Source organism: Podarcis liolepis, assembly GCF_965112155.1.
Source record: "Podarcis liolepis genome assembly, chromosome: 5".
Classification (NCBI taxonomy): Eukaryota; Metazoa; Chordata; class Lepidosauria; order Squamata; family Lacertidae; genus Podarcis; species Podarcis liolepis.
Genome location: NC_139556.1, coordinates 42,176,006 through 42,203,618, shown reverse-complemented (window position 1 = coordinate 42,203,618; position 27,613 = coordinate 42,176,006). Strand labels below are relative to the sequence as shown.

Below are 27,613 nucleotides of genomic sequence, written 5' to 3'. Positions count from 1 at the left end.
ATTGATTATTGCTTTCATTTTATGGATCCATGGTATTGTTAGATAGTAAAATTCATGTTAAATTGTTGTTTTAGGGGTTGCTTTTAAAACTCTGGAATGGATTAATTTGTTTTGCATTACTTTCTATGGGAAAGCACACCTTGGTTTTGGAACGCTTTGGTTTCGGAACTGACTTCCAGAACAGATTAAGTTTGAGAACCAAGGTACCACTGTACTGATGATTCTTTAAAGTTTGCTTTGATAGAAGTCACAGCACAATCCTATGCTGAAGTAAGACCTATCATTGTCTTATTCTCAAATAAGTGCATATACGATTATAGCCCAAACCACAGGAAAGCAATGACACACAAACCTGCTCAACAGAAGCAACATCAGGCGTAAACCTCACAAAATCCTCGATAATCTGCTCAATCTCGTCTGCTTTGGCCTCTTTCTTTTTTTTCTCAATATTGATGAGAACAAAAATATCCAAAATGATCTCTGTAAGTGTCACCTTCATGCTAGCCAGTTTTCTCATCAAGGGAGTGTTTATATTTTTAGTCTGAAATACAAAAATAAGACTGAGTTAAAAAGAACATTCCAGATTCTAGGACTGTGGTGGATGGCAAGACGAAACACATCAGAGATAGAGTGAGAAAAGTGAAAATCTTGCACCCTGAAGATTAAAAGGCCACTGCTCTCTTGGGGTGGGAAACACAGATCTGTTAAAGAAAATCATGAAGGGAAAAAAAGAATAGAGAAGGGAGGATCGTTTGCGGCTTTTCAAAGTGACACTTATTACTGCATGTAATATTTACAAATGTGAAGGCTGCTGACAGCCACAAAGACCTGTCCCAATTTCCTGCCAATGCTTGTATTCAATGTAGTTGTTCTAGGATTCTCCCAACTCTCTGGAGTAGATTTGGGGAGGGCAGGGGCAGCATGCATAACACTGATTGGGAGCCGCCCAGAGTGGCTGGGGAAACTCAGCCAGATGGGCGGGGTATAAATAATAAATTATTATTATTATTATTATCATGCTGGGGCAGGAGAGGAAGCAAAGTCCTGATGCGTTAGCAGGAATAGTTGAGCAGGCTTCCACTAGCACAACAATTTACCAGTAGTTGAATATGACCCGAAATGTCCCCAATTTGAAGTTGCAATAAGGAACGCAAATAATGACCAATGAGTAATTGCCTCCATTGGTTTATCTCTGTATTTTCAGATGTTCACCAGATTTGGACGGGACTTTGAACGGTCTCATTTGACTGTAAACAGTCTCCACATTTTGCAGACTCCGCAGTGCAGTCTTATACATGTCCCCTCAGAAACGAACTTCACTGAGCTCAATGGGACTTACTCCTTATTAAATGTGCGTAAGACTACAAGCTGATTTTAAGACACAACTACCTTACCTACCTCATTAACTGGAATCACATTATTAATATAGCGAAAAAGCTCTTCCATTTGTGATACTGCTTCTTGAGCTAACCTGTAAGCATCAAGGTAATGACTCTGCTTGTCTACCTTGTATACTGCATGTTTTCCGAGAATTCTGTAAAAAAGCAAAGAAAAAAAAGCAACATTAAAATTTATTCAAAAATGGTATTTAGTCCTTGATAATTTATCTATTTAGAAAGATAACCAGATAATGTTTTTTTCCTGCAGTTTTAGCAGCATGTGCCAATTTTGTGTTCAAAGAGATAACCACCATTCACTAAAGGCAACCAATTGCCGTATTTTTTGCACCATAACACTCACTTTTTTCCTCCTAGAAAGTAAGGGGAAATGTCTGTGCGTGTTATGGAGGGAATGCCTACGGGTGGCATGCCTACGGATTTTCCTCCTCTAAAAACTATGTGCGTGTTATGGTCGGGTAAGTGTGATAGAGCGAAAAATACGGTAAATGATACAAGTATTTTATTTTTTATGTTCATTGAAAGTGTCCACAGAAGAAAAGTTACTTCTGTGCTTTCACATTTCCGGATATTGTACATCACTACTTTCAATCAGGATTACTATTACAGTGGTACCTTGGGTTAAGTACTTAATTCATTCCGGAGGTCCGTTCTTAACCTGAAACTGTTCTTAACCTGAAGCACCACTTTAGCTACTGGGGCCTCCTGCTGCAGCTGCACCACTGGAGCACAATTTCTGTTCTCATCCTGAAGCAAAGTTCTTAACCCGAGGTACTATTTCTGAGTTAGCGGAGTCTGTAACCTGAAGCATATGTAACCTGAGGTACCACTGTACTTCCATTTACAGTGGTACCTCAGGTTACAAACACCTCGGGTTACAGACACTTCGGGTTACAGGCTCCACTAACCCGGAAGTAGTACCTCAGGTTAAGAACTTTGCCCCAGGATGAGAATAGAAATTGTGCAGTGGCGGTGGGAAACCCCATTAGCTAAAGTGGTATCTCAGGTTAAGAACGGGTTCAGGTTAAGAACGGACCTCTGGAACGAATTATGTTTGTAACCAGAAGCACCACTGTATTCAAAAAGAAATGGTAAATATTAGAACTACTATGTGCAGCTTGTGATCCAGCAAATAATATGAATACAGCAGGTATTTCCCATCAAAGCTTAAGTTTCTGCTCATGGCCTAGGTGGCAAACTGCTAAGTCACAAGAAGGCTTCATGTGAACACAGCCACATTCTTCCTCCACTGGACCTGCTGCTGCCCAGCTACCTTGAGCTAAACTATGGCTTCCCTTAGCATTAGGTGCAAAACTGTGGCTTGTTTCTCTCAAGCAAACCATGAGTAGTAAACCAAGAACAAAGCTTGATTACAGCTGGTGATTTGTCTGGAGCAAGACAAACCATGAACCCAGCTTGCATATAATTGACAGCGCAGCAACAGGACTGGAGGAGGAGGAAAAAGGTCACAATTTCCACTGTGAGGACCTGCACATTTGCATAAGCATGCTTAGCCATGATTTGGCTTCCCACTGCATGTGAACCAGGCTAATGTGGGTCGGCTTCACGCCCATCTTGTTGTGTTTCAGCCACTGCTTGTCCAATTTGATTCAGATGCAATAAAGAAGTTCTATTTTTGTTTGTAACTGTTTAGACTCAGTGTTGAAAAAGCAAGCCAGAAATAATCAGCAGTTGAAGCGATTAGCGTGTGGTTTTTTAAAAAATATGCATGGGCCAGTTTCCAAAGATCTGCTCAGCGTGTGCCAAAAGTGCTTTAGATTTGTGTGTGTTCTTAACAGCAAGCGGCTTCTTTCCTATACTGCAAGACAAAAGAACTTTGAAGCTGAAGGTAGTTGCAAGTGGTTCAAGTAGTGGCATGGATACCTGTTGCAGAGAGGGAGGAAATCCACCTTGTGACTGTAAGTTCTTGAGCTATCTTAAAATTGTCCTTTGGGTCTCTAGCTATTTACATTCAAATAAACAATCAAGGACTATTATGGACTTACCTGTGAATATTTGCACGTACCAGCAAAACCTCAGTACTACGATCTTTATACCGGTAAGAAAAGAAGTCCTTCTCGATGTGAATTAATTTATCATACGGCTCCAGCAACAATCTTGCTAAGTCATTAGGATGACTACTAGCATTGATGTAGTCTTGACCAAACTCTACATGAATATATGCTTTCCTGCATAGAAAAATATATTAATAGTATTGGGTAAACTATCCCAATAATGTATTAAATATTTGATCAAGTGTGCTGTACTAATGCACTTTTTTCTTTGCATGTTTTTAGATTTCAATGACTAATGCTAAGAGAAAACCATAATTTTATATTTATGCTTGGATTATGCTGTGTTTGCATTTAGAAAAGCACAGTGAGAGTTAAAAAAATTACCCTAAACATATTTATGCAAAAGTAAATCCCATGAAGATTTCAGTGGGGATTACTCTCTGGAAAGGTTATATAGGATCATATACCCAGGACTATGTTTCATTGAACTGAATGGGATTTACTTCTCAGGTAACATGAATATGTTTGCATTGTTAGTTAGTTAACAAACCATACATAAAACGTTATAATAAATGTTTTAACTTGTAATTAATTACCTGGCTTCAAGGAATGCGATTATAATACCCAACTCAGCTTCTCTGTTGGGTCTTCCCAGCAATAATGGTCTCAATGCATTTACAGTTCTCTGCAGAAAATGGCCAGACTGTAGCTATGAGAAAGCAGAATTGTTCAAAACATTTTAGGCCAGGTATTTATTCTATCCAGAGCAAATCCATTCAATGAAAACACAAGCTGTGTTTTACTGAAGAGCATATGACTCACCAGGTATACCTTAATTAAATATAGCTACATTAGGAGGATACTGTCATCTCTACGTAAGAAAAAAAGGTTTTAAAAAACCAGAAGGTTCCACATTGCACTGATTGGGAACAGTGTTCATAGTGCTATCAAGTTCAATATATGCAGTGCTTTTTTCTGGGGGGATGCAGGGGTACGCATACCCCTAAACATTTTGTGAATCTTTGTACTTTTGCCCATTTACTGTATTTATTTCCCCCGATTTGAATTATAAAATGGTGATTTTCTTGAGTCAAAATGAGAGTACCCCTAAACATTTTTTTATAGGGGAAAAAAGAACTGAATAGGTCTTAGTGGAAAATTGCCAATGTGAAGCTCAATACAGTCACTTTTGACTTCAACACAGGGACTTCTAAAAAAAGGAGGGCATTGCTTATAAAGGAAGTCAAAAGTAAAAGTCAAGAAGGCCAAATCTCTCCAAGGCCAAGGGATAATGTTATTAAAAACCAGTAGAAGCTCAACTAGAATATATACTGCAAATCAGAAAAGGTATTACCAAGGCAAAAAGAAGAAGAAGAAGAAGAAGAAGAAGAAGAAGAAGAAGAAGAAGAAGAAGAAGTAGTAGTAGTAGTAGTAGTAGTAGTAGTCAGGGTAGTTAACAGAGTCAAGCAAGCTGTCAGAGGCAAGAAGGTACCTTTTAGAAAATGGGAGACTTTACCCAAATAAGGAGAACAAAAGGGAACCAGAACTTTAGAAAATAAACGCAAGCTAACAATAAAAGATGCAGAAGAAGAAGAGGATGAGGGAGGAGGAAAAAAATGTATTTCATGAACATACTGCTAAAAACATTAAAATTAACCCAAAAATATTTAAATAAATTAGAAGAAGGAAACCAGCTAGGGAGGTGATTCAGCCTTGGATGACAAGGGAGTCAAAAGTGTGTTAAAGGGTGGGGGGAAGAGACAGCAGAGAAGCTGAAGGAATTCTTTGCATCTGCATTCATTGCAGAATACGTAGGACTGTGGTTGAACTAGGTTTCCTTACCATTTTATCTTTTCTTTCCTCATCTTCCCCTAAAATTGCATCTGTGAGACACAAAGTGCTATTCAGCCAAAATTTCTCATTTCCACCTATCAATTGTGCCTTCTCAAGCAGTTCTTTAGCTTGTCCATGTTTTTGTTCCAAGTTAGCTAGCACAGCTAGAAGATAAAGGCACCGCGATACAGTACAGAGGTCATTCATTTCCTAGAAAAAATGTTATTTCAAGTAAATGAAATTGTAAGTTCAGTCTTACCAAAGAGCCAAGGGCATCCCAGTGTTACGTATTTAGAACAATTAAAAACAAACAAAATCGAGAAGGTGTAAAACGCATCTCCTAATCTTCTACAGGAGTTTATTAGGAGAAACTCAGATTAAAATGACTTTAATTTTCATGCTAATTTCTTTTAATTTTTTTTGCAAATTGCTGCAAAATATGGAGAATTGAAAAATGAGAAACTGAGAGAACCTTCCATTGCTACCTGGAAGGAAGCCCTAGGACTTCTCTAAGATTAAATTTGAATAAATAGTTCAAAAGAAGACAACTTGAAAGCTGGGAGGGAGCACTGAGGGAATCTTATGACTATGCCAGTGCATAGGGGACTGGATCACAATCCAGTCTGGGATTAATTTTCAAACTTACCTGAGTTGCATGGTGTGCTTCTGCAAGTAGTAGCCTTGCTGGCTGATATAAACCTAATTGCATGAGGACTTCAGCTTTTTCTATCCACAAGTAGGGGAAAGAAAGCCCACTTAATCCCTTTTCAGTCACAGGGTTCAGTTCCAAAATCTGTTTTTAAAAAGAAAGAGAATGACCCTAGAATTGCAATTCCATTTTAGTCAGCATTTAATTTTAAAATTGGTGAAAGGGATTTTGCTTTCCAACTCCTTTTAAAAAAATCTGAAATCTGTTGTAAAGCCTGATGAGAATTATTATTATTGTTATTTTATTATTTATACCCTGCCCTTCTGGCTGGGTTTCCCCAGCCACTCTGGGCAGCTCCCAACAGAATATTAAAAACACGATAAAACATCAAACACTTAAAACTTCCCTAAACAGGGTTGCCTTCAGATGTCTTCTAAAAGTCAGATAGTTGTTTATTTCCTTGACATCTGATGGGAGGGAATTCCACAGGGCGGGCGCCACCACCGAGAAGGCCCTCTGCCTGGTTCCCTATAACCTCGCTTACCACAGTGAGGGAATCACCAGAAGGTCCCCAGAGCTGGACCTCAGTGTCTGGGCTGAATGATGGGGGTGGAGATGCTCCTTCAGGTATACTGGGCTGAGGCCATTTAGGGCTTTAAAGGTCAGCACCAACACTTTGAATTGTGCTCGGAAACTTACTGGGAGCCAATGTAGGTCTTTCAAGACTGGTGTTATGTGATCCTGGTGGCTGCTCCCAGTCACCAGTCTAGCTGTCTCATTCTGGATTAGTTGTAGTTTCCGGGTCACCTTCAAAGGTAGCCCCATGTACAGCGTATTGCAGTAGTCCAAGTGGGAGATAACTGGAGCATGCATCACTCTGGCGAGACGGTGGGCAGGTAGGGTCTCAGCCTGCTTACCAGTTGGAGCTGGTAGACAGCTGTCCTGGACACAGAATTTACCTGTGCCTCTATGGACAGCTGCGAGTCCAAAATGACTCCTATTCTGCACACCTGGTCCTTCAGGGGCACAGTTACCCCATTCAGGACCAGGGAGTCCCCCCCCCCAACTGTACTTCTGTCTTGTCAGGATTCAACCTAAATCTGTTAGCCGCCATAAAGCCTGTGCGTAAGATAGTGCAAACGCCTCGAAAATCTGAAATACAGGAGGCAGAAATAAGAGGTGCACGGTGATAGGAAATGCAGTTCTAAAATAATGAAACAAAGTATGGGGTAGGTGAGTGAACAGCTGAGGAAGAAGCAGCTGAGGAAACCAACACCAGACAGGACAATAGGCCCAGAGGTGGGTGAGGATAGTGAAGATACTGGGCACTTTGACTCCAGAAAAATAACTGATGGAGAGAAGGCCACCTGTAGCAACCTGCTGGAGAGGCAGATCTTAAGCAAGAGACCTGAATCAAGGAAAATTCCAGCATAAAAATGGTATAGAATCTTGGGTCCAGTGGAGGACAAAGCAACAGGATTCTAGTTAAAGATGTGTGGTGCATCAACAATTACTCCCCTTTAATCAAATCAGCTACATTAGGAAATGCCCTTGTGAACACGTACTTTTTCTTAAGCGTGAATAATAAAAGGAAAAACTCAGAAAAGCCTTAAACTTCCATCTCTACAAGAGCCACCCATTTTCGCCCACTGGGCCCAGCAGCAATTAAGGGATATACTGCTAAAAATGGAAGCCATAGTTTACTGCATGGCATTCACTCAATTGACCTTGCTTCTAAAAGCCATAAAGAGTTTAAAGGCAGCAAAATGCCTTCTCACTTTGATCTATTTGCAAAATGAAAGTAAATTACCTTATCTTTTGCAGTAAACAATTTTTTACTAATATCAGATGGCTTTAAACTGGCAAATCTGGTTTCCTTCAGCTTGTTCTGTATGGCATTCTCCTTTTTAAATGCTATCTCTTGTCTAAACCTGAATCAGAGAAAGGAGAAGGGAGAACGATTTTATAAACAATAACAAGCAAAACAACAAAGAGGATCAACATGGAAAGTCGTTAGTGAGATGTCCACGGGGCCACATTAATCATTTTGTTAATGGGCATAGAATACCAGTAACTTAAATTCAGTTGTACCAGCACAGTGCAAAAAGCTGCTGCTCTTAGAGGAAACAACTGTTATGCTTACACTGTAATACATCCAAATCCAGGGAACGATGGACCCACCTATAGAACCCTCTCGAAAAAGTTAAAGTCAGCCACTAAGGAGGGTGACTGGGGAGCTGGAAGCAATGCCCATCCACCCCCACTCCCCATCCCTATAAAATAGCTGACTGGTGGAATCTCAAACTTTATGAAAGGCTGCATGCAAATAGTCCCAGTTGCTCAAGTGGAAATGGGGTGTTAGGTACGTACAGAATCCATGATGAACTTTTCAGATTACACACTTTGCTCCAGAAGATCATACCTTCCTTGTTCCATTTCATTGATGTACACTTCACCCACTGCCTTCTCATGATTAAATGATGCTTGGCACAACTTTAAATCTAAACATATCCTGGAGAGCCTGTGAAAACAAAGGACACAATCCATACAAAATACAAATTGTTGATAAGAAATGGTACTTTTGCACAATAAAGACTTGGCCCTAGTTCATTTGGAAATGTAACTGATTTCGTGCAATGTGCATTCTGGAAATATGTGGCAAGAAGGGGACCTGCATAAAGCTAGAACACAATGAAAACGAAGGGAAGCGATAGGATGTTAGGGAGCCTATTCGGGATCAGTTAAGGATCCTGAATCAGGAGTGGCTTGCTGCTAGTTATATTTAAAATCCCATTTCTATTAACAGAATTTTGAGGACTTAAAGCGCAAAACAGAACAGTCTGTTTGCATTGTCAATTAAACACAGCTTTAAAGTGGACATTTTAAAACTTGCACTTTCTGGTATGGAAAGATGTTCTGCAGAAGCAGTGTTGTTGTAGTTAATCTATTACACTTTGGTTCAAGTAATGCAGCATAGTTTCAAAGAAAAAGGCAAAAACTGTATATTCAGAGGCCGCTGCAGGCCTGGAAAACCCAGCTGTCATGTCTCCAAGACAAACAGTGGCTGCAGTGAGTGGAATTCAAAGGGGAGAAATGATGGGTGGAAGAGAAGTATTTTGCTCCATGCTGGAGTTCCCAGATCCCTTTGCTACATCAAGTGGTGAAAGTCAGTAAAGTGTTGGGTGGAGAGTTAAACAATACTCCCCCTTCCTCACCTATAAATCAATCCCCACAAGATCACTTTGCCTAAGAGCTAGAAGGGCTAGGATTCCTAGTCATGCTATGAGTATTAATGAAGAGAAAATACTTGTCATTAACAGTCTCAGATATCACTTCTTCTGAAATAGCAAGTTACGGTAATTAGACAGAGGTGGCATCTACACACATATAAAAAAAGTTCTGAAAATGCTTTTTTTAAAAAAAGCATTTTTAAAAATACATTGAATACACTGAATTTTACATAAGGTTCACTATCACCATTTAGTGTCACATTATATATTGCGCTTAAAACACACTTCAAACATTTTATTTGCAACTGTATGGATGAGTCCTAACAGTGCTATCAGACAAAAAACCCAAATTCAAGAATTCAAGGAGACTTGTGCGTGCATATATATATATATATATATATATATATATATATATATATATTTGCTTTCGTAGATTTTCACGGGTACAGGAATGCAGGTTTTGGTGTCTTCGGGTGTCTTCCCGTGTAAGAGTTGGGGTGTCTAGGCGACGTTTCGACGAGGTCTCACTCGTCATCTTCAGGCTGGTGCTTTCGGCTTCTTGTTACTGGAACAGAGCAGGATCTCAGTGTTTGAGTTCCTATAAATACTGTTGAGGGGGTGTGGTGTATAGCCTCCAACGTTCTGGGCAGAGGGGAAGTTCCCAGGTTAGTGTGCCTTTTCTTCTTTTGTTCCTTAATTACTTGAGGGATATCTTGAGTGATTTCTTGAGTGATATTCTGAGTACCACTTAGGTGGGTCATTAAGTGTGGATTAGTTGCTAAAGCTTTCGTGTCTTGACCTCTTGAGCTTGTGAAGAGTTTTTCTGAGAAGATGGCTGTACTGCACTTAGTTGTGCTCTGGCTTGGCTTCGTGTATAGGGGCGAGCTGTGGTTTTGTGCCCTGTGCCAGCCAGATCTGTGTAGGGATTGCAGGGGGGTGCAGCATCCGGAGGTGCCACTATGGTTTGGCTACTGGATGGTGTCTGTAATTTATCTGTGGAGAGGGTCTGGGTTTGGGTCTGGTGTGGTTGATTGGTGATGGCGTTCTGTGTGCCTCTGGTTCTGGTGTCGGTTTTTGTGGGGAGGGCTAATTTCCAGATGTCTGGCAGGCGGGACGTGTCGTCACGCTTGTTCATGTTGTGAGGGTGTTTCTCTATCTCGATGGCTTCCATGATTATTCTCTTGTGGTGATGTTCCATGTTAAAGAGCAATTTGGAATCTGCAAAATTAATTTCGTGTCCTGTTTCTTTCATGTGTTGGAAAAGAGAGGAAGTTTTTTCTTCTTTTTTGACGGCATTCTTGTGTTCTGCGATACGTGCATTTATTCGTCTGTTTGTTTGTCCAATGTACGTGGCTGGGCAGACTTTGCAGGGTATTTCATAGACCCCTTGGTTTTCCAACTGGATTTTATCTTTGGGGTTTCTGAGGATATTGGCTATTTTTTGGTTGGTGCAAAAGGCTGTTTTGATATTGTGTTTATGGAGGATTTTGCTAATTTTATCTGTAGTGCCCTTGATATAAGGAAGGAGGGCCATGCCATTGTTTTCTTCTGTGTCTTGGTTTTTGGGGGGTGTTTCTTTTTGGATTAGCTTCGTAACCCTGTTTTGCTGGTATCCATTGGCGATTAACACATTTGAGAGATTCTGTAACTCAGTTGTCAAGTGGTCTTTGTCAGCCAGGCGTTTGGTTCTGGAGATGAGAGTCTTGGCTACGGAGTTTATTTGTGCAGGGTGGTGGTGTGATTGTGCATGTAAGTAGCGGTTGGTGTGTGTTTTTTTCCGGTAGATAGTGTGTCCTAGGGAGCCATCAGGTTTTTTGTAGATTAGGACGTCAAGGAAGGGAAGTTGGTTGTTGGCTTCTATTTCCATAGTGAATTGTATTTTGGGGTGTAGGCTGTTGAGATGTGTGAGGAAGCTATCTAGTTTTTCTTTCCCGTGTGGCCAAATTACAAAGGTGTCGTCAACATATCTGAGCCAAAGTTTGGGTTTGTGTTCTGACTTGTCTAAAGCATTGGTTTCAAAGTGTTCCATGTACAAATTTGCGATGACCGGTGAGAGGGGTGATCCCATAGGTGCTCCTTCTATCTGTTTGTATCTTTGTCCATTGTGGATGAAGTACGTGTTGGTTAGGCAGTGGTTGGTCAGGTCCAGGATGTATTCGGGGGGATTGTATTTGTTTTGAATGGCTGTCAAGGCTTCATTAATGGGCACTTGTGTGAAGAGAGATACAACATCGAAGCTCACAAGTAGGTCATCGGGATGTAGGTTTTGCTTCTTTATTGTTTCTATGAACTGGAAGGAGTTAGTAACGTGTGAAGCGATGGATTCTGCATAGGGCTGAAGTTGCTTAGCGAGAAATTTAGCGAGATTTTGTAGAGGTGAGCCTATGGAGCTGACTATTGGTCTGAGTGGTGTTCCTTCTTTGTGTATCTTGGGGAGACCGTAGAGTTTGGGGCATCTGGATGATTTTTCTCTGGGGATGATTCTTAGCTGGATTTCTTCACTGATAGGAGAGGCTTTTATTTTGGATTTGGTGGTTTTTTCCAGATAGGTGGTGGGATCTGTTTTTATAGGTTGGTAGGTAGGGTCTTGGAGTAGATTTGATAGTTTTGCTTGGTAGTCCGATGTGTTCATCACAACAGTGGCATTACCTTTGTCTGCTGGGAGAATGATTATGTTGTTGTCTTTCCTCAGGTTGGTGAGTGCTTTCTGTTCTTCTTTGTGTAAATTGCTTCTGGGTGGTTTGCTGGAGCAGAGGATGTTGGTGACTTCAAGTCTGATTTTATTGGCTTCATCTGGGTTGATTTTGGTTAGGCTAGCTTCGACTCCGCATATGATGTTTTCCGTGGGGATGCGTCTCGGGGCGACTGCAAAGTTGAAACCTTTGGAGAGTACTTTGGTTTCAGTTGAGGTGAGGATCCTGTCTGATATGTTATGTACTGTTTGTTTCATGGGTTGTTGTGGAGGGTGGCTGGGCTTCTGGCGTTTCTCTAGTTTGTGGAGTTTGTTGGTGTGTCTGTCTGTCTTATGTGAGGTCTCAGTTTCAGCTCTCCAGACGGCTAGTTGTTTGCATTTGTCCCAGAGTGCAGGGTGGATTTTGTTACAGAGTTTGAGGTGAAGAGTGAGCAGATCTTTGTTGGTTTGGTTTAGTAGGTATCTTTTCTTATGTATTTCGTTTCTGATTAGGGATAGTTCAGTTCGTTTCAGGATCCTTTCGGTAGCTGGGGTTTTAGAGTGGAATTTAAGTTGGAAGCATGTGGGAATTAAGTTGTTGTCTCGGCAGTTGCGTAGGAACAAGAGATCACATAAGATGGTGGCTCTTCGGATTTCTAGTTTCTCGTAGGTTCTTGTCAGCTGGAAGGTTTCCTCCCCGTAGAGGTGAGATATTTGCTTTCGTAGATTTTCACGGGTACAGGAATGCAGGTTTTGGTGTCTTCGGGTGTCTTCCCGTGTAAGAGTTGGGGTGTCTAGGCGACGTTTCGACGAGGTCTCACTCGTCATCTTCAGGCTGGTGCTTTCGGCTTCTTGTTACTGGAACAGAGCAGGATCTCAGTGTTTGAGTTCCTATAAATACTGTTGAGGGGGTGTGGTGTATAGCCTCCAACGTTCTGGGCAGAGGGGAAGTTCCCAGGTTAGTGTGCCTTTTCTTCTTTTGTTCCTTAATTACTTGAGGGATATCTTGAGTGATTTCTTGAGTGATATTCTGAGTACCACTTAGGTGGGTCATTAAGTGTGGATTAGTTGCTAAAGCTTTCGTGTCTTTTTTTTTTTTTTTTTTTATAAAATTTTTATTGGTTTTGCAACATTTTTAAGAAAAAACAAACAAACATTAAAAATGACAAACATACACGTATAGTTTCAAACATATTTTCATAAACCTCTTTTCTTGGACTTCCCCATACCCCCCCTCTCTGCATCCTAATGTCCGTAGTTCAACTAGCAACTCCCAATTGTTACTTTCCAATCTCAATCATCTTAGTCCTCTTTTATAGTCTAACCTTATATCCCTGTACCCCTTTGTCTCTGAAAACCACGACATTTTAGCATTCATTAAGTTTATAGTAGTCCTTAAGGTAGCTTTTAAATTTTCTCCATTCTTCTTCCACCGTCTCTTTTCGTTGGTCACGGATTCTGCCTGTCATCTCGGCCAGTGTCATATAATCCATCACTTTCATCTGCCATTCTTCCAAAGTGGGTAAATCTTGTGTCTTCCAATACTTTGCGATGAGTATTCTTGCTGCTGTTGTGGCATACATGAAAAAAGCTCTATCTTTCTTTGTCACCAGTTGGCCGACAATGCCCAAGAGGAAGGCCTCTGGTTTTTTAGGAAAGGTACATTTAAGTACCTTTTTCATTTCATTATAGATCGTTTCCCAGAAGGCCTTAATCTTCGGGCATGTCCACCAAAGGTGATAAAAGGTACCTTCAGTCTCTTTACACTTCCAACATTTGTTATCGGGCAAATGATAGATTTTTGCCAGCTTGACTGGGGTCATGTACCACCTGTATACCATTTTCATAATATTTTCCTTTAAGGCATTACATGCCGTAAATTTTATACCGGTGTTCCATAACCATTCCCAGTCAGCTGACATAATATTGTGTCCAACATCCTGAGCCCACTTAATCATTGCCGATTTAACTGTTTCATCCTGTGTGTTCCATTTCAACAACAAGTTGTACATTCTAGATAAATTCTTAGTGTTGGGTTCTAACAGTTCAGTTTCTAATTTTGATTTTTCCACCTGGAAACCGACTTTCCTAAAGCTTTCGTGTCTTGACCTCTTGAGCTTGTGAAGAGTTTTTCTGAGAAGATGGCTGTACTGCACTTAGTTGTGCTCTGGCTTGGCTTCGTGTATAGGGGCGAGCTGTGGTTTTGTGCCCTGTGCCAGCCAGATCTGTGTAGGGATTGCAGGGGGGTGCAGCATCCGGAGGTGCCACTATGGTTTGGCTACTGGATGGTGTCTGTAATTTATCTGTGGAGAGGGTCTGGGTTTGGGTCTGGTGTGGTTGATTGGTGATGGCGTTCTGTGTGCCTCTGGTTCTGGTGTCGGTTTTTGTGGGGAGGGCTAATTTCCAGATGTCTGGCAGGCGGGACGTGTCGTCACGCTTGTTCATGTTGTGAGGGTGTTTCTCTATCTCGATGGCTTCCATGATTATTCTCTTGTGGTGATGTTCCATGTTAAAGAGCAATTTGGAATCTGCAAAATTAATTTCGTGTCCTGTTTCTTTCATGTGTTGGAAAAGAGAGGAAGTTTTTTCTTCTTTTTTGACGGCATTCTTGTGTTCTGCGATACGTGCATTTATTCGTCTGTTTGTTTGTCCAATGTACGTGGCTGGGCAGACTTTGCAGGGTATTTCATAGACCCCTTGGTTTTCCAACTGGATTTTATCTTTGGGGTTTCTGAGGATATTGGCTATTTTTTGGTTGGTGCAAAAGGCTGTTTTGATATTGTGTTTATGGAGGATTTTGCTAATTTTATCTGTAGTGCCCTTGATATAAGGAAGGAGGGCCATGCCATTGTTTTCTTCTGTGTCTTGGTTTTTGGGGGGTGTTTCTTTTTGGATTAGCTTCGTAACCCTGTTTTGCTGGTATCCATTGGCGATTAACACATTTGAGAGATTCTGTAACTCAGTTGTCAAGTGGTCTTTGTCAGCCAGGCGTTTGGTTCTGGAGATGAGAGTCTTGGCTACGGAGTTTATTTGTGCAGGGTGGTGGTGTGATTGTGCATGTAAGTAGCGGTTGGTGTGTGTTTTTTTCCGGTAGATAGTGTGTCCTAGGGAGCCATCAGGTTTTTTGTAGATTAGGACGTCAAGGAAGGGAAGTTGGTTGTTGGCTTCTATTTCCATAGTGAATTGTATTTTGGGGTGTAGGCTGTTGAGATGTGTGAGGAAGCTATCTAGTTTTTCTTTCCCGTGTGGCCAAATTACAAAGGTGTCGTCAACATATCTGAGCCAAAGTTTGGGTTTGTGTTCTGACTTGTCTAAAGCATTGGTTTCAAAGTGTTCCATGTACAAATTTGCGATGACCGGTGAGAGGGGTGATCCCATAGGTGCTCCTTCTATCTGTTTGTATCTTTGTCCATTGTGGATGAAGTACGTGTTGGATGTTTGTATCTTTGTCCATTGTATCTGTTTGTATCTTTGTCCATTGTGGATGAAGTACGTGTTGGTTAGGCAGTGGTTGGTCAGGTCCAGGATGTATTCGGGGGGATTGTATTTGTTTTGAATGGCTGTCAAGGCTTCATTAATGGGCACTTGTGTGAAGAGAGATACAACATCGAAGCTCACAAGTAGGTCCAAGACCCTACCTACCAACCTATAAAAACAGATCCCACCACCTATCTGGAAAAAACCACCAAATCCAAAATAAAAGCCTCTCCTATCAGTGAAGAAATCCAGCTAAGAATCATCCCCAGAGAAAAATCATCCAGATGCCCCAAACTCTACGGTCTCCCCAAGATACACAAAGAAGGAACACCACTCAGACCAATAGTCAGCTCCATAGGCTCACCTCTACAAAATCTCGCTAAATTTCTCGCTAAGCAACTTCAGCCCTATGCAGAATCCATCGCTTCACACGTTACTAACTCCTTCCAGTTCATAGAAACAATAAAGAAGCAAAACCTACATCCCGATGACCTACTTGTGAGCTTCGATGTTGTATCTCTCTTCACACAAGTGCCCATTAATGAAGCCTTGACAGCCATTCAAAACAAATACAATCCCCCCGAATACATCCTGGACCTGACCAACCACTGCCTAACCAACACGTACTTCATCCACAATGGACAAAGATACAAACAGATAGAAGGAGCACCTATGGGATCACCCCTCTCACCGGTCATCGCAAATTTGTACATGGAACACTTTGAAACCAATGCTTTAGACAAGTCAGAACACAAACCCAAACTTTGGCTCAGATATGTTGACGACACCTTTGTAATTTGGCCACACGGGAAAGAAAAACTAGATAGCTTCCTCACACATCTCAACAGCCTACACCCCAAAATACAATTCACTATGGAAATAGAAGCCAACAACCAACTTCCCTTCCTTGACGTCCTAATCTACAAAAAACCTGATGGCTCCCTAGGACACACTATCTACCGGAAAAAAACACACACCAACCGCTACTTACATGCACAATCACACCACCACCCTGCACAAATAAACTCCGTAGCCAAGACTCTCATCTCCAGAACCAAACGCCTGGCTGACAAAGACCACTTGACAACTGAGTTACAGAATCTCTCAAATGTGTTAATCGCCAATGGATACCAGCAAAACAGGGTTACGAAGCTAATCCAAAAAGAAACACCCCCCAAAAACCAAGACACAGAAGAAAACAATGGCATGGCCCTCCTTCCTTATATCAAGGGCACTACAGATAAAATTAGCAAAATCCTCCATAAACACAATATCAAAACAGCCTTTTGCACCAACCAAAAAATAGCCAATATCCTCAGAAACCCCAAAGATAAAATCCAGTTGGAAAACCAAGGGGTCTATGAAATACCCTGCAAAGTCTGCCCAGCCACGTACATTGGACAAACAAACAGACGAATAAATGCACGTATCGCAGAACACAAGAATGCCGTCAAAAAAGAAGAAAAAACTTCCTCTCTTTTCCAACACATGAAAGAAACAGGACACGAAATTAATTTTGCAGATTCCAAATTGCTCTTTAACATGGAACATCACCACAAGAGAATAATCATGGAAGCCATCGAGATAGAGAAACACCCTCACAACATGAACAAGCGTGACGACACGTCCCGCCTGCCAGACATCTGGAAATTAGCCCTCCCCACAAAAACCGACACCAGAACCAGAGGCACACAGAACGCCATCACCAATCAACCACACCAGACCCAAACCCAGACCCTCTCCACAGATAAATTACAGACACCATCCAGTAGCCAAACCATAGTGGCACCTCCGGATGCTGCACCCCCCTGCAATCCCTACACAGATCTGGCTGGCACAGGGCACAAAACCACAGCTCGCCCCTATACACGAAGCCAAGCCAGAGCACAACTAAGTGCAGTACAGCCATCTTCTCAGAAAAACTCTTCACAAGCTCAAGAGGTCAAGACACGAAAGCTTTAGCAACTAATCCACACTTAATGACCCACCTAAGTGGTACTCAGAATATCACTCAAGAAATCACTCAAGATATCCCTCAAGTAATTAAGGAACAAAAGAAGAAAAGGCACACTAACCTGGGAACTTCCCCTCTGCCCAGAACGTTGGAGGCTATACACCACACCCCCTCAACAGTATTTATAGGAACTCAAACACTGAGATCCTGCTCTGTTCCAGTAACAAGAAGCCGAAAGCACCAGCCTGAAGATGACGAGTGAGACCTCGTCGAAACGTCGCCTAGACACCCCAACTCTTACACGGGAAGACACCCGAAGACACCAAAACCTGCATATATATATATATATATATATATATATATATATATACACAAACCCACCCACGCCCTCCTACTTTTATGTTTTTGATAGCAAAATGCTTGGAATCTGAAACACTGAAATGTAGGCTACATAAAAATATAAATGCTAAAACTGTCATTTTCAGTCACAAACATGACAAAGCACAGCCAATGAAGGTTCAAACTGCCTAGACTTGTTTTTTTTGTTTAACGTCTAAGATTTTTAATGCTCAAGCAATTATGCATACAAGCAATTTTTAGGTTTAGTGGGGGTGCCATTTAGAAGGTGCAAGGGGGCACTTGCCTCTCCCTATGTTTCAGACCACGTATGATTACCTACATCAATATGAACACACATTATCCTGGTCCAGCACACTTGTTCTGCTGATCAACCAGGCATGGGAAACCAGTGGTCATACGGACGGCAGCTCTCATCAACCTTGACAACAGACTATATTGGTTAAGACTGATGGGAGTTGTAGTCATGGCCGTGCTCTGCTAGTAATGGGTGAGATTCAACCTCCTTGAGATTCAGCTCATGCAGGGAACTTTGTGGGAATAACTTCTGGATCCATAAATCCATAATTTGTGGCACATCATAAAGTACAGAAAGGGATTAATTTACACACCACAACCAAAAACAGATTTGAATTTATGAACGGCAGGGAAGTGAAATGTTTTACAGTGACTACAGAATAATGGATACAAACCGAAGATGGTAGAGATCTGACAGACTTTTGCTTTCTACGACATCACGAGAAATGATCTCAGCCAGATGAAGAACCGGAACAGTCAAGTGAGTACATAAAATTGCCTGTAGCTCCTTAACTAAAAGGTCTAGGTAGTATAAGGTACGTGTCTGAAAATTAAAAGAATTGATGATGGAAAAGTTGTCAATACTTCTGTCTCAATTCTGCATTTTTAACGCTGAAAATGGGACAATGAAACAATGTTCTCAAATTTTATACATCAGGGAGTTGCTACACACAAATGTATACTTCGGACACATTGTCCTACCTTTTGAACCACTAAATATGCCATCTCTGTGGCAACCTGAAAATCAGCATGAAAAGAAACTTTCAACATTCTCATTAAAAATGGTTTTATCACAAAGCCAAATACGTAGGACATTTATACACAGGTAAAACTCAGGATACACAGAAAATACTATCTCTTCTTTTATGGGCGTATGGAACTGAGCGATACAGTTCCCGTGGAAGTGGTTTGCTCACGCAAATAACCCCTCTCTAGAATCAAGCTCAGGAAAAATTGGTTTTGCCTTCTTTGAAATAGAAGCTGGTCACATGCAGCACTGAACATTTGGCAGATGTTATGTCTCCAATTGAATCCACCGTAGTGTTCAGTTAGGTCACTCATCTCTACCCAATATATGTTGCCATAGCAAATCTGTTCCCTCCGACTCCAACAAGTCTTTCAAATTCATGCAGATCTAAGAAGATAAGATAGTAGCCCCTACAAACCAAAATCTGGAAATGCTACTCACAGGTGCCAAAATGGTTTCCCTGTTCATAGCACAGCCACTTGAGTCCTGTTTAAAGGCATCTCTAATTTCATCAGGACATTCATAGCTAGCCCACTCCTCCACATTTGCGGGCAAGGCTTCACTTGGCCCTTTCTTCTTTGCTTTGTCTTTGGCCGATTGTGGCTGAAAAACAAGACTCTGCATTAAGGAAGTCTATTCCCCCTCCCCCCACTGAACATTAAAATATATTAAAAGAAAATGTACCTGTTTAGCATCTTTTGAAGATTTGTCTTTTTTAGGAGGGCTTGTTGGTGAAGTCTGATTAGCAGAAGGCTTTGGAAAAAAGAGGGGGGAAAGGAAATTTTTATTACACCATAGAATAATAGTATTAATACAATATCCAGTGTTTTACACAGCTTATATACGTACATACAGTTCTGCATCTGAAGCTATGTCTCACCCCACTGGATTTCACAAAGATCTGGATCATGGGCTCACATGGGCACTTGTGAATCCTACAGGTCAACCGCCATTAGTAGCATGGCGTTGTCATGTCCTGCCGCACCTCCAACCACTTTTAGCTGGGTCCCCTGGGCAGTGGGAGATGTTAGATCCTCTCCCGTTGGCCAGGGGAAAAGTTGAATTGGGTTCAGCTGCAGATTGGCCAATAGCAGCCAGACCAAGGGGTGGGCACCCAGACCAAGGGGTGGGCACTCATTAGGGGTGGGCCTGACTGAGTCCATCATCGGACTTCACTCAGGTCTACTCCCAGAGTATTTAAGGAAAGCCAACCCAAAACTTGGCATTTTTGTCTTTTGGATCCCCCACCCTCCCTATAATTAAGCTGTTATCTACCCATCATGGAGCAGTGCTTATTTATGACCTTGCTATGGATTATGATTGGTCACCGTATTTGGGAGCAGGGAGGAATTTGTCCTTTAGGTCAACTGGCTGACCTGGGGGTTTCACCTACCTCATAGCAATTGCCACAACTATTATGGATGTGGCGTTAAGTCTTAGAGGGGAGGTTGTAAGCCTCTGACTGCCCTTCTAAGGGAATGAGGTATCCCATTAAAGGGCTCCTGGAGCAGGTGCTCCTTCTAGATGCCCAGTTGGCAGCTAGGACCATAGCACTCCTCAAAGGCATTCTCAGTGGGGCAGCCGATATTTGATGTATGTCATAGGACTCCCTCACCAACAGTTTGAATCCTGGGAAGACTCAGCCAACAGGCGGGTTGGTTGATATAGGTTATCCCTTTCACCTGAGCCAATGCCATTTGCATCTGTAATCAATGAAGTTATGGCCTAATTTAAACCAAAAACGTATGTTGCCACGAGTGGTCATTTAACAGAGGGTGGGGTGGCGGGTCACAATGCCTGGGCATGCAATCTGTTTCACTGGATTGGGATGCATAGGGAGTTAAAGAAAAGGAGATTTACAGAATTCTTACTTAATAATTAATTACAGGGATAACTGTTCAGAAGTAAACCATTTTCTTTGGGCGGGAAAGTATGTTTTTTTATATAGAAGAGTGCCTTACTTGTTTTGCATCTTTGTTTTGTTTTGCATCTTTTTTGCCTTTCGATTTGGGACTCGTTTGCTGAGTTGGTGAAACTTTGCCCATTGTCTTTAAAAAGGTTCCCGCTGCTGCCAGTGACACCTGAGCAAAAACAAGTGCATTTGTTTTTAGTCGGGGAAAGAAACCTACAAAAGGCTGAGTTATTTGCAGCCAAATGCAGAAAATGAAAGAATTAAGACAACTGGGTAGGTTTTAGAGGTTTACGGATGGTAGTGATCTCCTTTACTTTTATAAAGAGCAAACCTACATAGGTGCGAGTTAATAGCCTTGATCCTAAAACTGGTTAACTTACAGAAATTCATAGAAGAGTTTCTTGTCTTACTCAACCCTCACCCTATATCTGCAGCAACCTACTGAACCATGAGGGATGGAGAACGAGGGGGATATACTGCAGAGAGGAGAGCATGAGAAACATACAATATACTTTCATCAAAACCTATATGTAATAATCTTACTTCTTTTTTGCAAATAAACTTTTCATTACATTCTTGAAGGAAAAATACAACATCAAAGCACCATTATTCACACACGCAGTGGTACCTTGGTTCTCAAACTCAATCCATTCAAGAAGTCATTCTGACTTCCAAAATGTTCGAAAACCAAGGCGCAGCTTCTGATTGGTGCAGGTGCCCTGGAAACAATAGCTGACAGCTGCATCGGACATTCCACTTCTGAAAAGTGTTCGAAAACCGGAACACTTCTGGGTTTTCGGCGTCTGAGAACCAAGGTGTTTGAGTACCAAGGTGTTTGAGAACCAAGGTATATACGGATGAGCATCCTTTGAGAATTATACAGAATAAGGATAGAAAAATAAAGTAAAAAGTTGTTGTAATAATCTTACTTTTCATACAATCTATGTGATTGAGGGGAATGCCAGCCAACAGTTTATAGATAAGCTGGCATATTGACACAGTACATCAACACACCATACTTTTTATTATTTTCTTACCTGCCAAATGCGCATCACAAAAGCATATGCCATCAAACAGTGCTGCTCGTGAAAAGGCGAACTATGTCCGGAAATGACTGCCATTACCGTGTGAGCTCTAAACAAAGCTTCTATCTGCCTTATACTTCTTAAATCCTCAATGGCAATACAGTCATTACAATCTGTGGTCAGAAATAACAATAAAGCAAACGTAACCACATTCTTTCATACGAACAAAATCCAAAATCCACACTAGGTCAATACTTTTACCAGGCAACCAAAGTGTCACAAACTTGTGAACAAGCTTCAGAACTCGTGATCAGGATATTAAGCAAAATGGGGGCATCGGGAGGAGCTGGCTTGGGGTGGAAGCGTTAAGTTTGTATTTAGCCACAATTTTAACATGGATTATGTTCACCTAGGTAGGTTTTTTTTACATCTAGTGACGCTAGAATGAAGAAACACATCTCATTCGCCATTACTTTAAAATAAAAAATGTAGCAGTTCTCTAGATCTGTCCGCAGTAAACTACACAGGATATTCATGGTAGAGAGTTTGTATTTATCTTCATTTTAAAAGGAGAAGTCATGCAAGCTAAAACCTATAAATTTAATATAAAAAGTACTGTTCAGAAGCCTAAACTAAAATATGTCCTCAGGGTCAAAGAGGTTACTAAAATATCAGAATACACTGGAAAGGCAAACTCTGAAATAACTTATTATTTTAGATTTATTTAAAGACATACCTTCTTCTTCAGGGCTTTTTCGGAGAGGTTTCAGGTACAATAATATATATACTGCCCAGTCCAGGTGTTTAATAGCTTCACTAAGAGGAAACTGATTGGAGTACAGCCATTCTGCAAATGCTATTAGATTATCAACTTTCTTTAATGAATATTCTTTTTTCTGTATAAAAACAGGGAATGCATTCTTAACCTAGTTGTTCTTGATAATGAATGAATGAATCTTTATTGCTAAAAGCTATTAAGCCATCACAATTGGTCACAATGTGAGAATACAAATAATTGATTTAAAACTGAACAATATCAGCAAAGCAAACATACAAAAATGTAAAAATCACTCTTGCCTAGGTTAAGCACTCCACATCTCCTGATACTTTGTCTTGGTGCTTAGCTCACAACTTATTTGCAGCCCAGACATATTTTGCAACCTGTGCAGTAGTAAATACATTATTGCCAGCCAGCAAAATAGAGATTTGCTCAAGGGGAGTTTGGTTGGAAAGAGAGCAGTTGTTCTTGAAAAATATGTTTTATTTCCTTTCAGACCAAAAGAATAAGTTTAAATATGCAACCAGGAATGCATTGATCTCAGGCAAACAAGGGAACTTGTATGTCCACAGCTGTTAGGAATCCAAACATCTCAAGTTAACCAACAGCATTATTTGCAAACATACTAGCAAAGCAATATTTTAAACATCTACTGATGACTCATCATCAGTGAAAAAAAGTGGTCAGAAAACAAATCAGAACAACAGAAATTGCATTATGAAAAGAATGCATAAGGACAACAAGAATACTACAATAAACTTTTATGCATAGTGTCTCAAGCAACACACCACAGGTATATATATATATATATGAGTGCCAATAGGATTTTCTGGGCCCAAAAGATTGGGCCCATGACCTACTCACAAAAGAGGACACAGATTTGCATAAACTGGTGTTATATACAAATTTATGTCCTCTTTTGCAGTTGGAGTGGGTAGCCCCAAAATAAATTGGCCACACACATAAAATGGCTGACGGAATGTGAACAGCAGAAACTTTCCTCGTAATTGTATTTCCATACTAGAAATGGCTTAACCTGTTTGATTTTTGCCTGCCATACTGCTGTTACAATCTTCACAATTTAGAAACACATACCAGTAATATTTTAAAAGTACATTTTAAAAGAAAGCAGATACAGACCTGTAAAACTTCAATTGCATTTTGGTAGCAAGACAACTGTCCCACAAGATCTGACGACACAGATGCCAGACGATGCCACATATCTGACATGTACTCTTCACTTTCATCTCTGAATTTCTGAATTTCCATTATATAGTTACGCCCAAGTCTTGACTTCACCATTACCATCTGTTTAAATATTGGGCTAGGAAAAAGAATTTGACAAAATCAATGCTCATCACCGATTTGATATAAGTTGTTTTTAAGTGATATCTTAAGGCTTTTATGATGCATTTTGGAATCAGAAGTCAACATATATGTGTGACAAGTCCTTCTGTCTCCACCAATCTACCGCAATTAATCTTAGCCCAGAGTTCAGTCTAAAAAATGCATACGGGATAAATATGTATGAGACTTGAGACAATATTCTAACATAGGGAGGGATCCACCTAATGAGTCTCAGCAGTGGAAGCTTTGCACACGGACCTCCACTCATGCAATGGGGCTTCTTTCTTCTCCTCTCCTCTCTAAACTGGCTCAGAAGGGGAGTGTTGGGGGAACCGCGAAAATGGCGCCTGGGGGAAGGAAAGGGGGTGGGAATCGTTCAGTCCAGCAAGCTGAAATGCTTGAGCTGATGACTGTTCAATATAGCACTTTTAATTCCTCCTTACTTCTTGAGACTTGATAATGAACACTTAATTCTAATCATCACCATTATTAATTAGTTTACACACTGCTTAATGCCAAAAGAGGTTTCTCAGTATACAGCAGAACCCCAGTAGCTTCTTCAAATCTGAACAGTGATTTTTGCCTTCAACTGCTAGGGAAGTTCAACTTCCACCTGTTGTCATCTCAGAAGCACGAGAGAAAAAGCAGAAAATGTGGGGCAGCTGCACTGCCAGTGGGTGCTCAGCCAATCAGTGCAGCTTCACCTTTAAAGTTTGGAAGGGAGGGGGCCCTGAGACCATCCTGTACTATGCAAATACTACCAGAGGCGATTCACTGAGTAGAGCAGAGCACAACATTAGCCTCCTGGAATGCGTGCCACTGTTGCTTACCAGAGGAAGGGCGGTGGGGTGGTTCAGTGGTTAGCAAGGTGCAACACACACCAGCAGAACCTCTGCAGAACTATTTTGGGTGTGCTTCACTTTCAACCTACTCTCCTTCTCCCATTAAGGTTCTACCCCTCTTCCACACTCCCTCTCCATCTTTTGGATCAGCTCTATTTCTAGATTGTAAGACAACAGCAAGCACCAGCAACCCCCAACACATCCTAAGAACAATCCAAACAGCTTACAGTCTGTGCTTAGTTCGAGGGAGCATCTGATTAGCTTCATCTAAGACTTTGAGGCCCGCCTCCCAGTCATGTTTATCAGCATGTACTTGGAACAGTAATATATATAAGAATGTCCTTAAGGTCAAATCCTCATCAGCACCTTTGAAACAGATTAAAAGCAATATTTTAGATATTGCAAAGCCAATACAGCCACCTCACAAAAACCAAGCAAACTTCATGATCAAAGGATGAGAACTTACCTGAATGCCCATCGGAGAAGCTACTGCTTTGAAAGTCTGTTGTAGGCCACTGATGCAAGTGTAACATATGCTCCATTTCCTAAATAATGGAGTAGGGGTGGGGGGAGTATTCACAAACATTTTAATACAGTTTTGACAAAGCAAACTTCTCTGAAGGAAGGTCTATTTGGCTGGCAAAACAGCTCGAATAAGGTGTGCCTTCAATGGCAGTAGACTGTGGACATGTAAGAGAGATTGGGCGGTTCGTGGGCTAAGAAGCCAAGAGAATGGGGAAGTGAAGGGCTGTTGATTAGTTAGTTATTCTAAAGACCCAACCAGCAACTTCAGGCCCTCTTGGCAATTGTCACATAACAATATGAGTGAACTAGCCCTGATTTAGTTTTAAGTTGCTCGTTCCGTTTTGAATTGTCTGAAGGCAAAACATTCCCATAAGAGGTATTAGATATAGAAGGTACTACTATTTATTACCTGCTTATTTTTGGCTTCTGATGCTTTATTGATGCTCTTGATAATGATTTCAGTGGGCTTCTTGAGCTGCTGTCTATCCGCTGAGGAACCAATGAAGGGTAAGCAGCCATTCCAGAAGTGTCTAGCTGCTATCATGGCAAGAGCAAGATCCCCGGCTTCTCCTGCATACCTAGGAAGGTGGAAAACACAATACAGTCAGGTGGCTGCTGCAAAATGTAGTAAAAATTTGATTCAATTACAGTGCAGCAAGCCCAGTATCCTTTTGTAAGGATTACATATCACATTTCCTAAATGTATTATAGGATTCACTCCATAGCAAGAGGGGTATGTTTTCTGTAAATGAAAAAGTCTATGGAAAATGTGCATCTGTTCCCACTCAAAAATATATGTATAGTATATCTTTGCACATTGTAAAGAAAAAAATGGTGTAATTGTGAATGGAACTCCAAGCTATTTAACAGATTCCTGTGGTTTTGTTGAAAATAATTTCCCATTGCCACACTTTTTAAAAAAATAACCACAGTTACATTTGCAGTAGAGAGGATCCTCCATGCCCATAATTATAATTTTTGAGGAATTATATACCATCTGGTCATCACTTCATAGCAGTTTTCCCTCAGGTTAGCACAAGGTGAAAAAATAATGCGACATATCCAGATGTTTTCCCAAATGTCAGAACTTACTAGATGACCTAAATATTGCATCCAGTTTATCATTAAATTTTAAACAGAGGTGTGTTGCTTAACAGAACCTAACAGTACTTTATAGATGTTTCTTATCACCAATTGGTATTTTGTTTTTCCAAATGCAGTCTGTTCATCAAAATGGAAATGTTGCACTGATACTTCCTTACATAAATTTTTATCTGCAGATATTCAGGCCATCTGTCCATAGCATTTTTAACCTCAGAGGTACAGATTAGAGCCATGTATCTATAAAGGTGATGTTATTTCCATAAATGACATTTTTTCTAATGCTCCATTAAGATTGAAATCCAAATAATGGGGCTATTTAACCCTTAACCAGCTTCAAGCTACTTTCATATCTATCCTGAACACATTTCCCATTATGAGATGCCAATTTAAATACATCAGAGTATATAATAATTTCACAGGAAGTTGCAATGTGAGATGGTTTGATGCCATGCCTGGAGAGCAAGCAAGCGGGAGAAGCCATGACTGCTTTCCCTCCCCCACAAAAATGGAAAGTGCAAATATATCTATTGCCCATGCAGCAACTCGTCAAAAGAACTGAAAAAATATGTGGCACAATAATTAGTAACTTCAAGCCTCCGCTAAAATGTTTCTATAATGCATAAGCCATACTGCTGAGAACTTTTAAAAAATGTCTGCTAGATCTCTGGGAGACCCGGCCCCTTTCTAAGTCCCAGGTGCGGGTGGTCAACATTCCTGTCCCTGGTTGCTTAGCAACAGTGATGCAGCATTCTTAGCACCTCTGCATCTGCAGCCTTAGAACAGTGGCTCCATATTTCACTGTTTTACTTTTTTGAACAAATGAAAGTGAAGGGTCTTGGGCATTTCCTGTCGGTCACTCTAGACCCATTAAGCCATAGTTGGGTACCATGATGTTTGAAGAAATCAACAGTATGCTAAGATAGCTCAATCAGCAGAGCATGAGATTCTTAATTTCAGGGTTTCGAGCCCCATGTTGGGCGAAAGATTCCTGCACTAGATAACCTTCATGGTATCTACCAAATCTACAATTCTATAACTCTATGCTATAAGGAGAATATGAATGTTCTGCGTGGGTAAAAATTCTGATTTTGTCAATACTCTTCATTGCATGGGTTTTGCATATGTATGGGGTATATACATTTGTTATTTTAAAGGAAAGGAAACTTAATATGATCCAAAACGTGCAACATACCTTGCACTTTCAACAAAGAGTTTTGATGCCGCCAAACGCATATGTTTCTTCCCAGCCAAATTTTCCATCATACTCTTCCCTTGTGTACAAGCAGCAATGCTTAGCATTCCCTGTCTCTCCGCATAATCGCTCCTGTAAAAAACAAGCCATTGCCAACTGGAGTTAACATTACCGTACAATATAGGTCAAAAACTAGGCTTTAAAACCATCTGTCAGCACAAGGATGTACGTGTCCCTTGGTGGGCAGCATCTACCTGTGG

General features: G+C 40.9%; 1 protein-coding gene across 4 annotated transcripts in view; it reads right to left on the bottom strand.

Annotated features, from left to right (window-relative positions):
- CFAP46 (cilia and flagella associated protein 46) overlaps window positions 1-27,613 on the bottom strand; it is an 87,659-nt gene that overhangs the window by 23,425 nt on the left and 36,621 nt on the right. For all 4 annotated transcript variants that reach the window (XM_083505908.1, XM_083505911.1, XM_083505909.1 and 1 more), the window contains 19 exons: window positions 27,354-27,485; window positions 25,467-25,635; window positions 24,999-25,077; window positions 24,760-24,898; window positions 23,484-23,667; window positions 22,302-22,461; window positions 21,578-21,738; window positions 20,590-20,709; window positions 19,313-19,381; window positions 19,070-19,231; window positions 18,276-18,424; window positions 8,317-8,415; window positions 7,705-7,825; window positions 5,892-6,038; window positions 5,255-5,455; window positions 4,009-4,121; window positions 3,404-3,586; window positions 1,399-1,534; window positions 353-541 (listed from right to left, as the gene is read on the bottom strand). In XM_083505908.1, coding sequence (XP_083362034.1) covers window positions 353-541; window positions 1,399-1,534; window positions 3,404-3,586; window positions 4,009-4,121; window positions 5,255-5,455; window positions 5,892-6,038; window positions 7,705-7,825; window positions 8,317-8,415; window positions 18,276-18,424; window positions 19,070-19,231; window positions 19,313-19,381; window positions 20,590-20,709; window positions 21,578-21,738; window positions 22,302-22,461; window positions 23,484-23,667; window positions 24,760-24,898; window positions 24,999-25,077; window positions 25,467-25,635; window positions 27,354-27,485 — 2,713 coding nt within the window. The remainder of the gene's footprint in view (window positions 1-352; window positions 542-1,398; window positions 1,535-3,403; window positions 3,587-4,008; window positions 4,122-5,254; window positions 5,456-5,891; window positions 6,039-7,704; window positions 7,826-8,316; window positions 8,416-18,275; window positions 18,425-19,069; window positions 19,232-19,312; window positions 19,382-20,589; window positions 20,710-21,577; window positions 21,739-22,301; window positions 22,462-23,483; window positions 23,668-24,759; window positions 24,899-24,998; window positions 25,078-25,466; window positions 25,636-27,353; window positions 27,486-27,613) is intronic.